We start from the raw sequence: 23322 nt of genomic DNA on the forward strand, positions 1-23322 counted from the left end.
CTGTACTCACATCCCTATTCTCTCAGGTTAATGTTGTTACTTAGTTCCTATATCATTGAAAGTTATTTTTTTTCCTCCCAGCTTCTGATAGTAAATGGAGGAATGTTCTTACTGAACATCCTGCGCATACTTGTAACTGTGTAATTGATGTTTTTCTTGAGAGACAACAAAGAGCTCTTATAAAACATAACAGACTTGCATATCTAAGGAGATATAACCTATACGTTATGAAAAAATTATATAAAAATTTCATATATTTCCCAAGTTTTCAGTGTGCCAAAAATGTGGATCAGCAAGTGTTAGCTTTGTTTATAGGTGCGAATTCTTATCAGACAAACAAACATTTAAATATTATTTTTTAGACATTATTAAGAAAATATTTAATATTGTGTTTATCTCCCATGCAAGGAAAATTTATTTATTGTTTGTAATAAAAGTACGTGGAAAAAATAGCTGAGGTGTGAATTAAAAGTCAGAAGTAAATTCTGAAATGGGAATAATCTTTTCTGTATATATGTTTCAGCTGAAATAAAATTGACAGCTCTGTCATGTACATACAGTGCTTCCTTATGTTGATGATTACTATAGGCATAATGATCTGAATTAAATTCATTTGAATATCGGAAGCTAAAGCGATGAGAAAGTGCTGCTTTAGTTCCACCAGGAAGAATTTTAAGAAACATGAACTTGAACATAGTGACTTTTGCCTTCATTGGGTTTGATGATAAAGCTACGTCACTGTTTTTGACATCAACTGACTAATATATCTATTTTTTTCCAGAGCCCAATGTACCATCTGATAGTATGTTTAATGAAACACATACTGATTTTTTTTTTATGCCACATTAAGGCCAGTTCTATGCACAGTACCATTACTTTCGAGTAGTTTTTTAAATACATTACTACATTTCTTCTTCCTAGTTTTTGCATCCTGACAAAGTGGGATAATACCTTAAATAATTTTCTGACTACATTGTTATAAAGTAACATCAAATAAATAATTCATTCTTTGTGAAATTTATCATAGGACTATATTACTTTCTTTGAACAGGAAGTCATAAATTTTTTTTCAGTGCTGACTTGTAGCATTTATATGGAAATTCAGTTTAATGGCAAAATACCTTATAGCTGCTGTGACTTGTGAAAAGAAAGCTTTTAGTTATAGAATTACCGAAAATAAATTTACAGATGTATTAGGAAATTATATTCTAAAAAGAACTAATACATTACATACTAACTAATCTTTTCTTTTAAGCTAATTTTTAGAGTATTAGATCATTTTGATTCAGACATATGTAAGCACTTGGACTTCATTGTCTATATGAATGATGTATATATACAGTATCCTGTTCCATAGGGTCAAGAGAAATATGGATTGTTAAATGTAACGAAAATTACTGAAAATGGAAAAAAGGTTCGGTAAGTACACAAATCATAAATGCTCTGACATGTTACATCTGATTGCAATTAAATAAAAACTGGATATAATTATATTCTAGTAGAAATGCTTAAAAGGTTCATAAGAATTTCAAATAATATATTTTCTAATATATGTAGGATTGTTATGAAATGTATGAAAATTTTTCTTTCTTGTGACATATTAAGGTGAAATTAAATTCAGAGGTGAAAAGGCAGAGGATTCTGAGCAAGAATTAGCTTTATTTTAATTTTTTTCCATAACTAATAAATATACATGACATAAAACAAAGATATGCACAATATTTAGTTAAAATTCAGTTACCTTGCAACCTAATGAGATGCAGTGTTTTTCCTTCAGAGATATAATATATTGTTTGTGCGTAGATTAATTTTTCACACACAATCTTTTGGCAGTTTATCTTGGAAATGCTTTCATTTCATTGCATGTAGGGCTGCCACATTGTTTTTAACTGCTGCTTAGTTACATATGGTATGACTGTATTACAGCTCATTTAACTTAGTTATTTTCAGGAATGTAATTATGCCTGTCTGTCGGTAGACATTTAGGATGTTTACATTTTTTTGCTATTATAAGAAAATTATACCTAGTATCTTGCATAGTTTATTTTATAGGTATGTAAGTAGGCCTGTAGAATAAATTTTCCAAAAGTAGAATTGCTAAACCATATGCAGTGATCATTTTGATGGAGTTTTCCAAATTGTTCTCTAAAGCATTGAATCAGTTCCTACCTCCCAGTAGCAATGGATTTCTCCACACCTTTACCAGTTTAATATGTCGTCAGATTCTTTGATCTTTGCTAATAGAGATTAGAGAGAGAATGGTGTTTTCATTTATCTTTGTGTGTATGGGGTGGGGTAGAGTGTCATAAGCCATTTGTATTCTTTTTTTGTTGTTGAATTGTCCGTTCATACCCTTTGTCTGTTTTTCTATAGGGTTGTTGGTTATTTTGGTTAATATCTTTGTAAGATTTTATAATTAAAATAGATTGGTGTTTTTTAAGAAAGTTTAAAATCAAATCTATATGGATGAGTAATCAATTCTGTGCTTTAATTGAACTGTCTTTGTTAGATTTTAGTATTTAGAAGTTTTAAATACTCTGAAATAGCTTTACAATACTGTAATTATCTGTTCCTTAAACTGTTCTTTAGTAGAAGTCACCTGTAAATTGAATGTTTATTTTTCACTTTCTCTTTTTTTGAGTGTATAAAATGCACATAATTCTTTGGCCAGTTTGTTTTTATTGTTGTTCTAACTGTGATAATTTTAGATTTTCTACTTCTTTTGGAATACTTCTGGTGATTTATGTTTTCCTAAGATATCATCCATTTCATCATCTTCAAATTTATTTACAGAGATTTGAGCAAGATAGTCTTTGAATTTTCAGTATATTAGTGGTTCATATATGTTATGGTCTGTGGACCCCTTTAAACTCTTAAAAACCATTAATCATGGCAAAGAACTTTTGTTCATGTAGTTTATAGATATATACTATGAGAAATTAAAGCAGAAATCTTCAGAATATTAACTTTTAAAACTAATGATCTGTTACATGTTAAATGGATAACATTTTTATGAAGAAAAACCTTTTTTTATACAAAAAAACGCACAAAAAAAACAACTTCAATGAGAAGGATGGCATTGTTTTACATTTTAACAAATCTTTAATATCTGTCTTAATGAAAGAGCTGGATTCTCATCTCTGCAGTCAATTTATTGTGACATATTATTTTGGTTGAAATATATGAAGAAAATCCTCCCTTGAACAGATAAAGTTGGAAAAGGGAGAAATACTTTAATATTTAATAGCCTTTTGAGATAACTGTGCATATTTTTTTCTGCACTGAAACTTTTAATGTTAGTTGCATTGAAGACTTTGAAAAACCATCAGTGAACTTTTCATACTCAGTTACATTAAAATCCATGGGTCTATGTTGCACTTTGAGTTAATCTTTACTCATGCATAATTTTGTAGCATCTTGTAGGTCATTTAAAAAAGACCAGTTTACTAAGTTCACTGATTTCAAGTGTTGACACATTTTATTTTATAATATCAAAGAATCACAAATCAGTAGTATCAGAAAAGTCATTAAGTATTAGAAAACTGCCAACCTCACAGTGGTAGATATGCCAAACTTTCCAAAGTCTACTTTCTGTTTGTAACCTTTAACTTTTTCTTGTCTAACAAAAGTTTGTTATGTGCCATTGAGTCAGCACAACTCCTGACCACCAAGGATGAATGAGCCTATTATTTCTGTCCTAAACCACCCTACTCAGCTCCTGTAGACTCATACCTATGACTTCTTTTATGGAGTCAGTTCATCTCATATTTGGTCTTTCTGTTTTCCTGATGACTTCTAATTTTTCCAGCATTACTGTCTTTTCCAAAGAACCCTGCTTTCTCATGATGTGCTTGAAGTAGGACAGTTTCAGTTTTGTAATTTTGCCTCCAGCAGTGTTCAGGCTTAATTTGCTCTAGGACCCCTTGTTCCTCTTTCTGGCAGTCCAGGGTGTCCTTAGAGCTCTTCTTCAACACCATGATTCAAGTGAATCCATTTTTTCCCTATCAGCCTTCTTTACTGTCCAACTTCTGCATCCATACATAGTAATTAGGAATATGAGGGTGTGGATGATTTTCGCCTTGGTCTCTAATGACACATCCTTGCTCTTAGTGATCTTCCCTAATTCTTCCATTGCTGCTTTTCTGAGTGTCAGCCTTCTCTTCATTTCTTGGCTGCAATCTGCATTTGAATTGATGACTGAACCAAGGTAAGCAAAATCTTTAACAATTTTAGTGTCTTCATTGTCTATGTTGAAATTGTGTATTTCTTCTGTAGTCATGATTTTTGTCTTCATAATGTTCAAATGCAGTCCTGCTTTGGCACTTTTTTCTTTCACTTTCATCAGAAGTTGTTTGAAATAATTGCTGCTTTCCACCAGTATGATGGTGTCATCTGCACATTTTAACTTATCTTACGTTATTGATATTTCTTCCACCAATTTTCACTCCTCCATCCTCTTGAGTCTAGCCCAGCTTTTTGTATGGCACATTGTATAATACTTACATACAAATTAAACAAATAAGGAAATAAAATGTACCCTTGTCTGACACCATTTCGTATAGGAAACCATCCTGTCTCTCCATATTTTGCCCTGACAATATCTCCTGTCCATAGTACATGTTGCACATCAGGACAATCCAGTACTGAGATATGCCCATTTCTTTCATTGCAACCCAGAGCTATTCAGGATCCATGCAAAGGCTCTGTAAAATGTAGACTAACCTTCTTCTGAAATTCTTTGTGGCACTCCAGTATCCAGTGAATGCTAGTAATTATATCTTGACAGAGTGCCTCTCTTTTTGTGAATCCACTTCAACATCTAACATGTCAAAAACTATTATTTATTGTCTTTGAAATGAAAGAGATTAATATGTAGGATAATAGCTATTTGCCAAATAATCAAGTCTAAATAACCATAGTGTGTCTATTAGGCTTTTTTTCAGGCAAAAATTTGGGTTCCACACAAAAAAATGTGACTGATTCTCTTTGTAACTCATTCACACAAAGTGCTTCAGTCCTTGAGGCAACTGTTGTTAATTCAGCGTTCAAATTTCAGTATTTGTTCTCACATATATTTATTAGTTCTAGTTTTAATTTTGAAAATTAAACTGAAGTTTATTTTAAATGGAAATATATATTAGCATTTTTCAGTGTAGGGAGTCAGCAGACATTATTTAAGAACAGATATTGACTAAAAAATTTACAAATAAAAATAAGTTCTTCCAAAATATACACAAAACAAAATAGTAAAGTAAAATGAAAATATAACAAAGTGATGACAGAACAAGTGGCAGACATATCTATCATATCAATATCCACAAATGTAAATGGACTGTACTCATCTATTGAAAATAAAAGGTGCTCAGACTGAAGTGCAAAATAAAACCCCACTAAATATTATTTACAAAAGAGATATCTAAAAATGATCCAGAAAGGTTTTAAAAAAAAAAAGAAGACTTGTCAGAGATAGAGTTAAAGCAGGAATAAGGATCTTAATTCCAGGCACGTTCAGGGTAAAAGCATTAAACATCACAAAGATGAGTACTTACATTAAAGTGATAAAGCACTGTGAATAAATCTGTGAATATTAATCATTGAGAATAGCCATTCAACAAATAAGCGTGAAGAACCATAAGCAAAAAGAACAGATAATAACATGAAAAATAAATAAAAACTCAGTAATAGTAAACTTTTTCTTAACTGAAAAGTTTGTCTTTTTTTTTCTCATTTTATCGAGAAATAATTGCCATACATCACTGTATAAGTTTAAGGCATACAGCATAATGATTTGGTTTACATATATTGTGCAGTGATTACCTCAGTAGGTTCAGCTAACATCCATTTTATATAGATACAATAAAAAGAAAAGAAAAAAGGAAAAAAATGTTGGAACTACTGTAACAACATAATCAATAAAATATACTTTAAAAAAAAAAAAAAAAAAGGAAAAAAATGTTCTCTTTGTGATGAGAACTCACGGGATTTACTCTGTTAACAACTTCCCTGTGTATATTATAAAGCAGTGTTGGCTATAGTCATCATGTACATTATATGCCTAGTACTTATTTTAGAATGGTGGTTTGTACCTTTTGACCACCTTCCTCCAATTTCTCCTCCCCCTACCCTCTGCTTTTTTTCTGTGAGGTTTTATTTTATTTGTTTTTACGATTCCACATATAAGTGAGATTATACAGTATTTGTCTTTCTGTGTCTTATTTCACCTATCATATGCCTTCAGGTTCTATTCATGTTGTTACAAATGGCAGGATTTCCTTGTTTTATTTTGTTTCTGTTTTTTAATGGCTGAATAATGCATCATTATATGTATGTTTACCACAACTTTTTTATTCATCCATCTGTGAACACTTAGGTTGATTCCTTGCCTGGGCTGTTGTGGATAATGTTGTTATGAACTTGAGGATGCAGATATCTTTTCAAGTTAGTGTTTTTGTTTCATTTGGATATATTCCCAGAAGTGGAATTGCTGGATCATAAAGTACTTCTATATGTAATTTTTTGAGGAACCTCCATACTCTTTTCAGTAGTGGCTGTACCAGTTTGTAATCCCACCAGCAGTGCACAAGGTTCTCTTTCTCCATATCACTGTTGTCTTTTTGATGATTGCCATTCTGACAGGTATGAGGTGATAATCTCATTGTGCTTATAATTAGCTTTAGTGATTTGAGCATTTTTTCATGTGCCTGTTAGGCTTTCCTATGCCTTCTTTGAAGAAATGTCCATTCAGATTTTCACCTATTCTTAAATTGGATTATTTAATTTTTTGCTGTTGAGTTGTTTGAGTTCTTTATGTATTTTTGGATATTAACCCCTTATCAGCTATATGGTTTGTAAAATTTTTCTCCATTCCATAGGTTGTCTTTTCACTTTGTTGATGATTTCTTTCACTGTGCAGAGCTTTTTAGTTTGATGTACTCCCACTTGTTTTTTATTTTGTGCTTGTGCTTTTAAGTGTCATATTTTTAAAAATATTACCAAGAATTATGTCAAGTAACTTAACTTTTTGTTTTTGTTTAGGAGTTTCATGATTTCAGGTCCTATATTTAGGTCTTATCCATTTGGAGTTAATTTTTGTAGAGTTGTAAGATCTGGGTCCAGTTTTATTCTTTTAAGTATGAATATCCAAGCATCCCAGTGCCATTTATTGAAAAGATTATCTTTTTTCCTTTGAGTGTTCTTGTGAAATATTAGTTGACTGAGTAGTAATAAACTTTATTTTTCCTTACTACTTGAAGTTTTAAGTAGACATAAAAAGAAATAAAGTAATGACATAGGTCTGATCAATAGATATTAAATTTTATATTCTGGAAATGGAGAATAAACCCTTTTTTTGAGTGCCTGTAGAGTTTTCACAAAACTGGTCACATGTTTAGCTGTATGTTAAGCCTGAATTGTGGGCAGCATTGATAACCACTAAATAGTCTTTCATTTTTGAAGTTTAGTTGGAAAAACTGGGGAGTTGAACTCTCACTGGTCATCTTTATAATTACAGAAAGAACTGGTTGTCTTCTTAGGCTGTGTTGCAGGGCTCATCTTTACTTTTTACCAAATATGTAGTAGACATATTTGACATCTGTTTTAGCCTTCCAGCAAGTGACTTCCCTTGAAGGTGAACATTGGTTACCTTTGGAGTGTGGATTGAATGAGAATAAATGTGCTTCTCCTTTCTATATTTCTATATTCAGTGCTGGATCAGTATCATGTGAACACAATTAGGTATATAGTTTTTCTGATAACTTATATCTCTGATTAACTTCATTTGTTTTGGGGCCTTTATCGTCAGGTTGGGACTATAAAATTATTAATTTCCAATAGCCTTATAGCCCCAGTGAAAGCAATTAGAATGTCCATAATGACTATGAATTGTGGGCAGCATTGATAACCACTAAATAGTCTTTCATTTTTAAAATGTAGTTGGAAAAACTGGGGAGTTGAACTCTCACTGGTCATCTTTATAATTACAGAAAGAACTGGTTGTCTTCTTGGGCTGTGTTGCAGGGCTCGTCTTTACTTTTTACCAAAACTCAAGGAAGTAGCACAAGTTGGGTAAGTATTTCTTTTCTTTGGAGGCTTTTTGTTGCAATACATTTAAATTATGTGGATAGTATTTTTTGTACCTGAAGTTCATTAAGTATTCCACAGTCCTTCTAGCTATAGCTAGTGTGAAAATAAAAGTAAATGAAAAGATGAAATACTGCCATTTGCGACAACATGGATGGATGTTGAGAATATTATACTAATTGAAATAAGTCTGATGGAAAAAGTCAAGAAACATTCCATTCACATGTGGGATATAAAACAGAAAGCAGGAAACAAGCGAAATGAACAAAAACTCATAGATGTAGGCAGCAGTATGGTAGTTACTAGAGACAAAAGGAAGTGGGAGGAGGTAGGAAAGGGTAAAGGGAGCCAAATATATGGTGACAGAAGGAGACTTGACTTTGAGTGGTGAACACACATGCAACATACAGACAATATACATATGATAGAATTGTACACTTGAAACCTAAATAGTCTTATTAACCAATGTCACCCCAATAAATTTAATAAAGACAAAGTAAATGAAGTTTTCTTAGTAAAAGATGCATTTCAACTCATCAGAAAGAAGAGGGCTAATTAGAAAAGTCTAATTAGTAGTTTTATTAAAATCAACAAATTCTGTTTTATCCATTGAACTGGAAGATGGGCTTACTGCTTAGGCATGATAGAACAAACAAGTTTTTTGATCCATCTTCAGGATGTTAAAGCTCTCCTATGTTTGTGACTTTTCTGTTTGAGGTATTTAGTCAGAAAATAAGCAGTACTGTGTCAACTCCAACTGAACTGTGATCTGACCCCTAGATACTAGTGAGTGGCTCAGTTGTTCATGTCTATATATAACAACACCCAGCTTTTGGAAGAAAAAAGAAATGTCATCATTACTTGTAGGATTTTAAAGTTTTTTGTTTATTTGGGTGTTTACTCTTATTATTCCTCAGTGATTTATAGTACAAATATTAAAAATTATAATTTGTGACATCATAACAGCTAACACTTTTTGAATGCTTAATGTGTATTAGGTATAATTAAGTACTATTGCAGAAACATAATTTAAAATTCAGTGACCTAGCCAATATTGAAGTTGTAGAATTCTTAATGAATTTTTACCTTTAGGGATTCACTATTTGAATTTTTGCCTATAAGTGAAATTTTATTATTATTTTATTAATATATGAGGTCTTTCCAGAAGGTGGCCAGCCATGTAATATGAAAAACAGAGACATTTATTGAAGAAGATATAAGAAACATTGTACGTAGGACAATGGTGTCTTAGTCCCTTTCAAGTAGGTACTTGGGACCTCACACAGTTCTCCCAGTCGCCATCAGCTGCCCCATCAAATTCCTGAATTTCATTGACAGTCTGAAATCTCCTTCAGAGGTGATTTTAGTTTTGGGAAAAGCCAGAAGTTTCAGGGCACCAAATCTGGGCTGTCATGGGGCTGAGTCACCTGGATGGTTTGCTGTTTCACCAAAAAACTGCACGAGATGTGATATGTGAGCTGGTGCATCGTCGTGATGAAGCTGCCAGTCACCAGTTGCCCATAGCTGTGGCCTTTTGAATCATCTGAATAGTTTCTGTGGAGGAGTGTTCAAACTCAACACAAAATTTGATGCAGATTTGTTGCTCTACTTGCTCATTCATTCTGAATGCAACAGCTACATACACATGCTCACTCAATGGTGTCTACCACCCCCACTGACTAGTGCATGTACATTCTAGTCCACTCCCCTTGGCTGCCACGTTACATCAATGTTGCACAAACTTCTCATTATATTAACAATGGCTGGACTTTTTCTGGACACACCTCGTATAATAATCGCCCTGGCCAGTGTATCTCAGTTGGAGCATTATCCCTTAAACCAAGAAGTCATGGATTTGACTCCCACTCTCAAGGCACATGCCTAGATTGTGGGTTTAGTCCCTGGTTTGGGGCATGTAAGAGAAACAACTAGTCAATGTTTCTCTCTCACATTGATGTTTTTCTACCCCTCTCTCCCTCCCTCCCCACCCCCACCTCTAAAAAATCAATGAATATGTCCTTGCATGAGCATTAAAATAATAATTGTAATTACATATAATCATTTCACATTGATTTAATTAAAAAATACAGTTACACTGTTTTATAGTCTCAATAAAAACTAAAAAGATTTGGAATATGGTAAAATGCTTGGTAATGCAGTAAAATCTTAATTTTTATTTTATAGCAAATTGAAAAATCTCAGACTGCCTAGATTTTTTCTTCCCATATGTAACACATATTAAAGGAATGAAAACTAATTTAAATGGCCTAAGTAAAAGCAAATAAGATTATTCAAATAAAAGTTGTGTGTATATAATGTATTTTACACACACGTTGTATATCAATGCATATACAACATTCATAAGTATTAAAAGTTATTCAGGATGCTTTTTTGTAGCTATTAACTTCTGGTTAATTTCTTCTGTTTCATCATGCAAAAATCAGCAAATACAATATATATCTTACATTTTCTTTTTTTTTAATAGATAAAAGCTGTCACATTATGTATACTTCTGTATTTTGCTTCTTTTTTCTCTTAGGAATATATATTGGAAATCACTCCACTCAGCCCATAACAATGTACCTCAGTCTTGTTTAGGGTTAAATAATATTTCATTTTGTAGATGTTTCATAATTTGTTCTAAGGATGGACATTTAGGTTGTTTCCTAATTGTTCTGTTACAGAATGCCAATTAAGATGCTTCTTAATTAACTCTGTAATAATGATTGTTTAAAAAAGATTTCAAAGGATCCTAACTTTGTTTCTCTGCTCTAACCAATTAGATCTATTATAGATAAAATGTATCTTGATTATACAGTGAAATCACTTCTTACCTGAGGATGAGCTGCTAATGCTATAGAAACCAAAAAGACAAAAATCACCTATAGTAAAAATTGCTCTGTGTATCTCTTTGGAAAATGCTGTTAGAATTTGGTCTCTAGCAAAGCTAATTTTTTCCTTTAATGTTGGAAGAGATGGCTTTTTCTTTAGTTGAGTTTGGGTGGTTTATGTTAAGAGGTCGTGTTACAGAAGTATGGTTCTTTAAAAATTTGATTCACACAGTACAAAAACATAAACCAAGATCTACTTGAGGAAGTAGTTCAGATTTTATACTCAATCCAGGGCATATACTTATTAATGGAATGCTGATCAAAATCATTCATGCCTTGTATTTATTTTTGATTCCATGTATAACTAAAATTGAGTAAATGAAATATACGTATGTGGCTACAATTCCACTGTATAAGATTTATTTTTGGACAGATGCCAAATCATCCAAAATCCAGTGAACTTTTTCTTTTCCACAAGGATAGATATAGTCCACTAGTTTTCTGGAGAATATTAGTTATTTGCTAGTTTGTCATATCAATAATATAAATTATACTTGCTGTTCTCTTACCTCATTTATCCAACAGACATGAAAAGCTACTGTGTTCTGGGCATTGAATTAAACTTTGAGGTTTAGAAATAAACTTTGTGGTTTCTGTCTTCATATCTTACATTGTAATGGGCGGAAATCAAGACATTCGCAGTTATAATACAGTGTGTCGTATACTCCTTGTCAGATAATATTCATCATATTGCTCAAGTACTTAAAAAATTATCATGCGTTGATAGTTATTCAAATTTATACATGACTTCCAATTTCTAAAAAGTCACTTTTGAAGGCAGATAATTCTTTGTTGTAGGGGCTGTCCAATGCATTACAGGGTGATTAGGAGATGATAGTAGCACTCATCTCTCCTGTTGTGATAACTACAGGTGTCCCCAGACATTGCCAGATGTTCCTTGGAGGACAAAATCAGCTCTGTTTGAAAACTTTTCCTAGAGGAAGGGAAAGGCAACCTAGATGGTAGGACCGACAATCTAAGACTTTGAAAGGGATACCAGAGGACATTGGTATTGGCCAGCAGATTCCAAGGAGAAAGCCTAGGGGTTTCTGAGGAGGGGATAGAGCAAGATGGCAGAGGACCAGAAATGACTTCTTTACCGCTCAAGTTCTTTGTTGTGATTATAGCTGAGAAAAGTTCGTTTGATGTATAATGTTCTATCAAGCATTAATCTTAAAAATAAAATGTGATTGTATGTAGTAACAAAGTCATAAAATATTCTGAGATAAAATTAGGGCCTTTGCAAAAGTATTTGGACATTCAGCTTTGCCGTGTTATATCTGCTTGTAAAATTTGTATTTTTGTCTTCTCTGGTTCCTTCATGCTTTTCTCTTGTGTGTCAGCTTTGCCATTGTGCCATATTATGACCTTGTCATTTTTCTTCCCTTTTACCATTAAGTCATTCTGCCAGCAGGGCTCAATCTTTGAGCTCTTGCATTAGCTGTTTTCTTCTTAGAAAAATTGTGTCAGTTGGCCTGCTATCGCATATGTAAAATCTGGTCCTGTTTGAGCTGTCCCTGTGTGTGTTCTTGTTGCATGCCCCTTGCCACAGTCATTTTATTTTCTTTGCTATGAATGCATTGGAAAATGATTACAGTAGAGAAAACTGAGACTAGATTTTGAAGCAGAAGGCATAACAAACAAAAGATTTTGCCAGTCATATTGAGTGCATCTTTCTAGCATTCCATGTCATGTTGTTATATTGATATTTGGTTATTATATCTTATTTGGTTAGTTATGTTTATCTTAATTTATATGTAGCAAACCATCTAGAGCATGTAATGACAAATGGATTTTTATCATTTGTTAAATGTGTACATTTAAGTTTTAATAACTTCTGAGATTTATTATTTTTGCTCAGAGAGTTATCTGTGCCCATTGTAGCTTTATGGTTAATTAAATGTCTTTTGAATGACAAAAGGTACTTAAGAGGGCTAAGATTTTGTAGAATAGTTTAAATTTTTATCAATTATTTTTATTTTATTTATTATAATATCCTAAATTTTGTTTTTATAACAAGTACTTATTTAAGTCCACATTGCTAGCTGCAAAGATGAAGTAAAAGGAAAAAGGTGAAGTTGAACCATTTATTAAATGTGAAGCTATTGAGTAGAGTCACTGACATTATGAATAGTGAATAAGTCATCACAAATTTGGTGAGTAAGATCCATTTCCAATGACAAACCTAATTTGACTTGAAAATATTTTAGGAAATGAAATTACCTCTAACGGATCTTTATGACTTTAAGATTACAGTTCATTAGCCCTATTTTCTATTCTTAGTTAACAGACTAAACAAAAATTTAAGTTAATGATAGCAAGAGCAGTGTAAGTCTACATTTAACATAGATTTTCTGCTATTTGCTTATCTCTCTCATCTGGTTTATCGAATAACTAAAGTTATTTTTCTTCTCAAACCACTCATGTTAAGTATCTTCCTATTATTTTCATAGTTCCTCATTAAATTTCTAAGGCTTTATAGCATCTGGCTCTAGTTATAATTTCTAACAAAGGCTGAATAGAAGAACATGGGGCTTACAGTTTCCTGGTCATAAATTATTGATAGTTGTTGACAACATAAATAGTTGATAAGGAAATAACTCTTGGAATCACAAAGTCAGATTTGGAGAATGTTTATTAGGTTGAATATCTACCAGATATTATTTATACATATATTGCCTTGCCTTTTTGAACACATCATTTTACATGTCATGTTAAGTCTAGGATAAATGCCAAGAAATGGATTTGCTAAGCCAAAGAATACATGTGCTTGTAAATTTGTAAATATAGAATTACCAATTTTCCCTCCCTAGGAGTTGTTCCAATTTATACCCCACTTATATTGGAGGGCCTCACCAATCCAGTTTTTCATCAAATGTTTGGATTTTCTGTGTGCGTCTGTGTGTGCGCGCGTGCGTGGGGGTGTGCTACACTGTTGGACAAGAAGATTTTAATATGGCTTTATTTTGTATTTTTCTTATGATAGAAGTTGAGCCATTTCATTTTCTTTCTATGAACTATATTAACGTCTTACAGATATTTTTCAGTTTTGAAGTGGGAATTGTTATTTTGTAATAGAGAAAGAGAGGTCTGAGATAATCACCTGTTTGATTTATTGTTAATATAAAATTGGGTGTAAGTCTTTTTGAATGTACACGTGTACATGAATATCACATAAAGTTTTTTCCTTTCTTCTAAAATGAAGTTTGGGAGTAACCAGTCCAAACCAGAGTTCACAGTGGACCTTAAGGGGGCAACAATTGAGATGGCTTCAAAGGATAAATCAAGCAAAAAAAATGTTTTGGAGGTAATGAATTTTTTTCTAAGTGTAATTCACATTCTCAACTACAGTAATTGGATCTTTTTTGAGTTATTACAGGAAATGGTATATTTATATGACTAGTTTTGGCAAATTTGGTCATTAAGTCAGTTTGTATTATAATTTAAGAAAAAACCAGTGTGAATATCTGGGCTTTATTTGCATAAATTATTGGATCTCAGACTATATATTACGAGCTTTTGTTCCACAGATCTTGCTTTTCCCCAGAGACAATTAAAAGGGTGTGGTTTCCTTTACCTATGAAATCTAATATTAAAAAAATAAAGACATTTTTACGTTTTGTCATTAAGAACCCTCCACAGTAATGTACGGTTCTGCATCAGCTATTTATTGCTGCATATCAGACTACTACACAGTTTAGCAGCTTAAGAAAAGAATCATTTTGTTTGCTCAGTTGGCCTATAATGAGCTGAGTGGTTCTTCTGATCTCACCTGGAACCATTTATGAGGCATCAGTCATCTAGTGGCTTGACTGGGGCTGGATGGTTTAGTTCACATGACTGGTATTGGTGCTAGCTGTTTGCTAGGCCTCTTTCTCCACAAGGTCTCTCATTGTTAAGGAGTTTACCCAGGCCTCTTTATGTGACGGTATCAGGGTTCCCAGAGTTGGGAACAGAAGCTGCAAGATTTCCTGAGGCCTAAATTTAGAAGTCACATGTCAGCGTGTTCCGTTGGTGAAAACAAGGTAGAAGGCCGGCCAAGTATTCAGGGTTGTGGGGAACTAGAGTCCACCTGCTGATTGAGGAGCAGCAAAGTCACATTCCAGAGCAGTGTGGATATAGAAATAGGACGAGTTTTTGAGGGTATCTTTGCAAACAGTCTTTCAGATCCCAGCCTTCCTTTATGGCCTCATGTTTTAGTCCTTTCCTAGCTTGTTGTCTAGGCAGGTTGGATAAGTTGCTCTTTTCCTGCCTCTGTGATTTTCAGTTTTATTATTTTGCCCTGGCTGATGACCCATGCTAGTCTGCTTGTTACAGGTTACATATCTTCCAAGCCCATAAGAAACGTTACCATAACACTGATGCTTCTCTTTGTTTATGCTTTTTAAAAAGTATTTATTTTAGACTACCTTGAGTTATCATCATCTGTAAGTTATTTTGTTCTTTTAAGCAGAGACCCTGTATTTTTCCTTATCTTTAAGAACCTCTAACAGAGTATTTTATGTGCATTGATTATTCAGTTTTGGTTGACTGACTTGACCCACTCTGTAGAAAGAAATGAGAAAGTCACTGTTTTCTCAGTTAGCCTTGCAGTGTCAAAAACTAATTCCAGAATGAAAAGGATTCCATGGTCAAATACCTTTTCTCAACATTACTTCAGGAACTGTGCTTGAGGCTTATGTCTCAGAATGTTGTTTAAGAAACATTGCCATATGTTCCTGTAGGAAAAAACAACAACAGCACAGTTATCAACGAGAAAATAGGAGGAATGCTTTCTCCAACTACCTTGAAATTCTTCCTCAATCTGATGTAATAAACTTTGAACCAAAGAAAGTATACATAAATTGATTATTGCTTTCATATAGCATAATACAATAGTAATTTTACTTGAGTTAATTTATGATTTGATACCTTATTTAGTAAATTTAGTAATATTTCTGCCCCAAAGAGATGTGACACGTATTTTCTGTCTCTATACTAAGCTATTATTATTTGCTTATTAAATAGGAAATAATGAAAGTCTCTTTGTTGTGGGTTGGCCAAAAAGTTCATTTAATTTTCTCTGTATGATGGCTTTAGTAGTGCTTAGTTGTCTTTAAGTTCATTTGAAACAATTTTGTTAGATTGTATTGTGACAACTATCATATCAGAGTGCTTTTTCAAAAATCATACCAAATTGGTGAATTTTTGTGCAGCCATTTTAATATTGAAGATGGAAGAAAATATGCAACATTTTCAACGTAGTACGCTTTATTATTTCAAGAAAGGTAAAAACACAACTAAAATACAAAACTAAAAAAGATTTGTACACTGTATGGAGAAGGTGCTGTGACTGATCGAACATGTCAAAAGTAGTTTGCAAGGTTTCTTGGTACTATTGACATTTTGCCAAATAATTCTTTGCTGTGGGGCTGTCTCATGCATTGGAAGATCTTTAGCAGCACTCCTGGCCTCTACCCACTTCATTCCAATAGCGAGATATAGCTGACATACTCAAAATATCCAAATCAGTAAAGTTATTGGTGAAAATGAAAAATGAGTCTTTTGTTTTATGGAAAAAAACTAAATGGACTTTTTGGCCAACCCAGTACATTCTCTTCCTACATTTTTAACCAAAGGGAAAAAAAATTCTCAGATTTATGTAAAAATATCATGTTTTATTTCTTTGTAAATTAATTGTGTTTCAGTTTTATTTTACACTGTATAGCTTTGATACTTTAATGATACCGTATATTAGATTTCAGCAAGTTTTATAGCATGTGTTGGCATTTGGAACCCTAAAATATTGGATTTTCACTGAGAATTTACTCTTTGAGAAAAACTTGATGTTTTATAAAATAATTCAGGTGGTATTATTTTACACTAAAATAAAAGATATTCCATTGCTGTGTAGTACCTAAATCTTTCATCAAACAATATATATGGCATCTAACCTTCTGCTGGTGGTTTTCTAGAGTTTGAATTAAATGTATACATGTATTTGGTTGAAAGTACTAACTATACTCTTTTTTTTTTTTTTTTTTTCCTTTTTCTCTTTTTCTCTGAAGCTGAAAACCCGTCAAGGAACAGAATTGCTAATTCAGTCTGATAATGACACTTTTATTAATGATTGGTTTAAAGTTCTTAGTACTGCTATTAATAATCAGGTATGTGTTTGACATAGGTAAATATTTTTACTTCAGAGCAGCTTTTCTTTTTGACTTTTTAATTGGTTACTACATATCTAGATTCTAAGTTACATGTGAAGAAACACATTTTTAATATATAGTTTGACAGTGGAGGGGAAGATGATGGTCACTTCAGTAATTCCCAGGAGCTGGTACATGATTTAATATTGTCATTTATATAATGTTTAACTGTTTAAAATATTTAAATTATTTTAATTAATTTTTACATGAGGCAGTGGTCGAAAAAGAAATAGTTCAATAAGAAGGGACAGTCAGATTGTGCCTAGTACATAGTATTTATTCAGTGACTGAATGAGTTGGAAACAGGTCAAAATTGTGAAATGAATAAAGCTGTATAGTCTCTTAGCACTTTTTCTTTCCTAGTGACACCTCTCTTGTACCTGTTCTCAAGGTATTTTCAGGTGTTTCACCTCTCCCCCCACCCTTACCAGTGCCCTCATGTTCCTGGTAAATTTCTTCTGTGTATAGCAACCAAAAAGAACCTCAGGCTTATATTCAGGGTTCTATCTTCTTAGACTATATTCTTACCCACTCACCATATGGGGGCATGGCTCCTAAATAAGGATCGTATGCCATTGACAAAAATGAAAGTGAATATTCAGGGGAGTGTGTTATGGTTTTAAACTAAAGACAGAGAAAAGTTGGGAATGACTGGCTTCAGTAGAGATTAAGATGTCTTTGAGAGAATTTATAGGTGTAGCCTCATAATTATTATTTTGTGATCTTATCAAGGTTTTCTACCACTATGGGCCCCAGTATTTCACTTATAAAATAGGAAGGTCGGATTTGATTGTCTCTTAAGTATCCTTTCAAGCTCCAAAATTCTATGATTCACTCAAGTTCAGAACACCCAGATTTGTAATCTGAGTATACTTTAACCTTTCCTCTAACTTCTTCTAGCACATGACTCATCATCAATCTATCTACAATATATATATTCTCCCTTTGTAGTTTATAATATTGTATAATATTTCTGAATCTTGTTCCTTCCTTTCCACTTATTCCTGAAACCAGCACAGACCTTTATATGTTTATGCTAGGATAAGAATAACCTCCTAAACAGTTCTCCTTATTTCATCTCATGTCCCACCAATCCATTCTTAATGCCATTGTTGTACGAAACTTCCTGATGTCAGTTTTACAATCCTCTCCTGGTTAGAAACCTTCTGTGATTCCCATTAAAATTCAACAACAGCCTGAGCCCAGTCTATCTTTTCAAGTGTGCCATGCACTCTACCCAATGTGGGCTTTCAGCTCCAGTCACAATAATCTGCTCACTATTTCTTGAAAGCAAATCTAGCTGCATTCATTTGATAAATGTGTGCATGCCGTATGCTCTGGGGATAGAGCAGCACGCAGCCAGATGCTACACCTGTCTATATGGAGCTTGCCATCCGAGACAGAAGATTACTCAAGACAGACAACTGAACAGTTCATATAATGACATGTGATGAGTTTTTATGATGTTATGGGATGTACAACACACTATAAAAACACTGATGAAGTAGGGGCTAAGTTAGTGTAGGCATCAGGGAAGGCCTTGCAGAGAAAGTGGTTTTTTAAAAAATTGAAGCCTATAGGAGCCAGGAATAAACCAAGTGAAAAGAGAGGAATGTATTGCTGACTATGAAATTTTAAAATATGTACCGTTAATTGAGTGGGAAAAGAGACTGAGAAATTAATGTAGCAAGATCTGCAAGACCTTTGCAGGGAAAATTACAAAACTTTATTGGGAGATATTAAAGAAAACCTAATTAAATGAGAAGTATATCATGCTCATTGAATTAAAGTCTCAATAATGTAAAGATATAATATAGTTCCAAATGATTTATAAATTCCTACATTTGAGATTTTTGAATCTCACTCAAAATCCCATTAGGTTTTCTGATGAGACTTGAGAAGCTTATTCTAAAATTCATACAGAAATACAAAGGGCTAAGACTATCCAAGACAGTTTTGAAGAAGAATGTGCAAGGACTTGATCTATCATATGTCAAGAGTTTGTAAAGCCATATTAATTAATACAGTGTTGTGTCCAAACCAGATAGATCACAGAAATCAGTGGAACAGACCCTCATACCTTTGGACACTTTATGTCAGATAGAACACTGTAGAATAGTGAGAAAGAATAAACTTTTTAGTAAATGGTGCTGGGTCAACTGGATATCCAAGAAGAAATTCGAACCTCTCCCTACGTTATGTGCAAAAATAAAGTCTTAGTGGAGTAAGTATCTCAATGTGAAAGGCAAAACAAGGTTGGCTTTGAGAACTCAGTCTAGTTTTTGAACCTGTAAAAGTGATCATGGTTAGACTATAGATGAGGATCTCTAGTACTTCTTTAAGTTCCTAACATTCATGAGTCTGTGAGTAATGATTAACTATTGACACAAAGTGTAATTTAAAAAGCTGGTTGGTGTTAAAAATTAATACACCGTTGCCTGTTCAACTTTATTTTACCATACACTGTTTTCTCAGTATGTAGCTTCATCCTGTTCTATCACCATAGATTGTAGCCTGACCTTTTAACTGTTATTACTGTCACTCAGTATGCAAGTGATCAAAGTGAGGCAAGATTGCTTCATCATCAATATAAACCCATCGTTCTGTGACTTACCAGTAATGTTTTATTTTTGGGAATTTAGAATTAATGCCATATGAAATGACTCATCAAATATCTAAATCATACCTGCTGTATATATACTACTTGGTTCCCTAAAGTCATTTAGAAGAGTCAGTCACTCACTGATCTTGTGTGTTAAATCTCAAGTAATATCAAAAGTAATGTGTGTTTGGGAAATCTCTAATGCACAGACTGTAGAAACAGAAGAAGCAATTGAAGAGGAGATACCAGACTCACCGGGAATAGAAAAGCATGATAAAGAAAAGGACCATAAGGATCCTAAAAAACTTCTTTGTAAGTTACTTTCTCTGTTTGGCAGGTGGTTTGAGTGAGCTAATTTTCTTTGCTTTTCAAAGATTTTAAATAAGTAAAGGCTGAGTGAAACCTCCAATGTCATAAGAAAGTTACAAGGTTAAGTGCTTGCAGTCTCAGTGTTTCAGTCCTCTTTTTGTTAGCTGCTGCTGCTCACCCTCATCGTGTGTGTCCCTAGAATATTATTTCTGAAATGTGATACTTCAAAAAAGGAAAACATATTAGGATAAACTTCTTTTGAGGGCTCTAGGAAGGTGAACTATATTGATTTAAAATATATAATTACTGTTTAGGTTCTAGATAGAATCGTGTATTTTAAAAAGTGCTAAGTCATGGGATATATGCAATGGTTCTATACTGGACACCAGGCAGCTGTCTCTGCATGAGGATATGTCTGTGCAAGTGCAGCTGCATGTATTCAGATCTCCAGATCACACGTATGTGAAGAACCAGAGCTAACGCCAGCAATTTTATGAATAGCATTGTCTAATGCAGGCCCCTTGTGAATTAATTGTTTAAATAGGCCTTTAGCTATGACTCTGAACTTCATTAAATTTATTTTAACAAATCCACATATTTCCAATTAAGTTTAGGCATATTGCTGACATTGTCACCATATAACAGTGTCAACAGATGAAATTTTTATCATTGTAATTCTTTAATATATTGTTTCCTCAAATTAGTTATTTTTCAAGATATTTACTTTTTGAATTTTTGTTATTGTAATCGAAATCAGTACTAAAGGCAATATAGAACACTTTACAGACTATTCTTATTTCAGAGTACAGATAATTATGAGGGGACTTACCGTAAACTACAAATAATTGTGATCTTTCTCTCTCTTTCTCTCTCTCTCTCTTGCTTACTCTCTCTCTCTCTTGCTCTCTGTCTGCCCTGCCCCTTAGTTTAGTAAGGATAGGGAAGAATAGGGATTTTTTGGTGTATGTTTTATGGATTTTATTTTTCTTTTTTGCTGTTCTTTTTTTACCTTCTGAAACTGATGGAGAGTCAAAGAAGATGTATCATTTATGAAATAGTGAATATAAATTAGAATAACTTAGGAATACCTTGATACATATACCAAAGAAGGTACAGTTTGTGGTTAGTGCTTAGTGATTAAAAATGAAATGCCTTGTTCGGTTTTATCACTTTGAAATTGTGTTTCTGTTGGTTTGATTCTTCACATGTTACTCTAAACCATATTAAAGTTAGTATAACTGAATTTATACTGTGATTTTTATATATGAGATTAATATACTTATGAGTGTTAGGTGAAAATACTTTTTTCAAAAAGGTTTTTATTTTATGAAGTACTTAATATCTGTTTGTTTTAAGCCTTGAAAGTGCCTAGCATTGATTCTTCAGAACAGAAAAAAACCAAGAAAAACTTAAAGAAGTTTCTTACACGACGCCCCACTTTGCAAGCTGTTCGTGAAAAAGGTTATATTAAAGGTAAGTAGATGTGATGTTTATAATAATGAATTTTCGCCATATCAGAAATAAGATTTAAAAACTGAATAATTTCCAAACTGTTAAAATGTTCTTATTCCTTATTCATACAGTTTTTAAGTTCAGTGATTAAAATATGAGTAATTAAAAAGGTATTTTTATGCACACACAGAGTTTATTTGAATAAAGCATTGAGCAGATAAAAACACCAAACTAAGTTTTTAGCAACCCTTTTCTAGAGGAACTGATTACATGGATGTGATCAGATCCGTGGCAGGTTTTTTGGAAGACATGATTTTTCATTTTGAGATGCACAGATCAGAAGAAATTTTGAATAAACAATTATTAACACTGTAGAAAGAAAAATATTGAACCAGCAATTTTGTTCTTGATTGTTTTCAGTTCTCGTTTTAAGGTAATTTAAAAATTAGTATAAGGTGTTTTTCCCTAATTTATACATTTGTTATTTCATTGTTATTTAATTAAAAGCACCATAATGCACAGGATCTTGTCTTTGTAAGAAAACTTTCTTTAAAATCACAAAATATGATTTTAAAGGATATACAATATACTTGTAATATACCTTTAGTTCTTACAAGCATGTTTAATTCCAAAGGTAATTTTTTTTAATACCTGACTCAAAACAGTGACAGTTATTACAAAGACAGAGGTAAAGGAAATATATTTGTCTCTTATTATGAAGTTTCTGACAAAGACAATCACTGGAACATCTGTTTGGAAAGCATCTGAATTAAAATACACAAATGGGTTTTATTTAAATGATATTTAAAATTTCTAGGAAGAGTTCAGCTAATTAAGTATTGCAGATAAGCAACCTTAAGAGTTATAGTCAAACAGGTACTTCCAGATAATGCATATAAATTTAGCATTTTGAGTTTAGAACAAAGAGAACAACTGACAAATGAATTGAAAGGCTACTAGTTTGTTCACCAGGCCTTTTCATTGAGAAATATAAACAGTTGCCATTTATGGTGTTATTCAGCACTTCAGATATTTTGTTTGTTTTCATGAATGCATAACACAGTGTGGCATTTTAAACATTTGGGTTAAAAAATTAATAGAACAGCCTTTGAAATATATTTTGTGAAATTAGGTGTTAGCACCTGTGGGCTTGCGCATGCTTGTTTGAATGCTGAGTATCTACTTAAAGTGCTAGGCATGAATACCTTTTGGTGTTCAAGAATTACAAGGTTCCTGCCTGCAGGAAACATATATATATAAATGAGAGATGGACAAGATAATTTAAAAATGTGATGTATACTATGAAGAATCTAACATTGTAATAAAATAGAGAGTGACTGGGTGGTAGGATGTAGAGAGTTTTCCTGTGGAGATGACACTGAACTGAGCTGAGCTGAGTGAGACCAGGAGTGATGATATGAGAAGGAGCTGAATTTAGGGGCATATTGATCTCTGTACATGTGGTAGAACTTAAAAAGGTTATCAAGCTAATATAAGTTGGGGTGTTCGTGGAATTTAGTAAAGGAGAATTGTTTGAAATGAAATGGGAAGGGGGTAGGCGGAGTGCAGATCATGTAAAGGATAAGTCATGGTAAGCAATTCTGGATGCACTGAATGGCTTCTGTTGCACTGTGAATAGTTTAGCTATTTTGTGAACTAAATCTTGGCAAAGCGGTTCATTTTTAAAAACATCTCTTTCAGATCAGGTATTTGGAGCCAATCTTGCTAATCTTTGTCAGAGAGAGAATGGCACAGTGCCAAAATTTGTGAAATTATGCATTGAACATGTTGAAGAATACGG

The 23322-nt window shown here is 32.9% G+C and overlaps 1 protein-coding gene across 3 annotated transcripts in view; it reads left to right on the forward strand.

Annotated features, from left to right (window-relative positions):
* The window catches only part of ARHGAP12 (Rho GTPase activating protein 12), an 84995-nt gene that overhangs the window by 57377 nt on the left and 4296 nt on the right, over positions 1–23322 (forward strand). For all 3 annotated transcript variants that reach the window (XM_090266648.1, XM_090266646.1, XM_090266647.1), the window contains 7 exons: positions 1358–1419; positions 7983–8064; positions 14176–14277; positions 17018–17116; positions 19970–20072; positions 21426–21542; positions 23223–23321. In XM_090266648.1, the coding sequence (XP_090122774.1) occupies positions 1358–1419; positions 7983–8064; positions 14176–14277; positions 17018–17116; positions 19970–20072; positions 21426–21542; positions 23223–23321 (664 nt within the window). The remainder of the gene's footprint in view (positions 1–1357; positions 1420–7982; positions 8065–14175; positions 14278–17017; positions 17117–19969; positions 20073–21425; positions 21543–23222; position 23322) is intronic.

Source organism: Furipterus horrens, unplaced genomic scaffold (genome assembly GCF_987537825.1).
Source record: "Furipterus horrens unplaced genomic scaffold, mFurHor1.1.pri manual_scaffold_2, whole genome shotgun sequence".
In the NCBI taxonomy this organism is placed as follows: Eukaryota; Metazoa; Chordata; class Mammalia; order Chiroptera; family Furipteridae; genus Furipterus; species Furipterus horrens.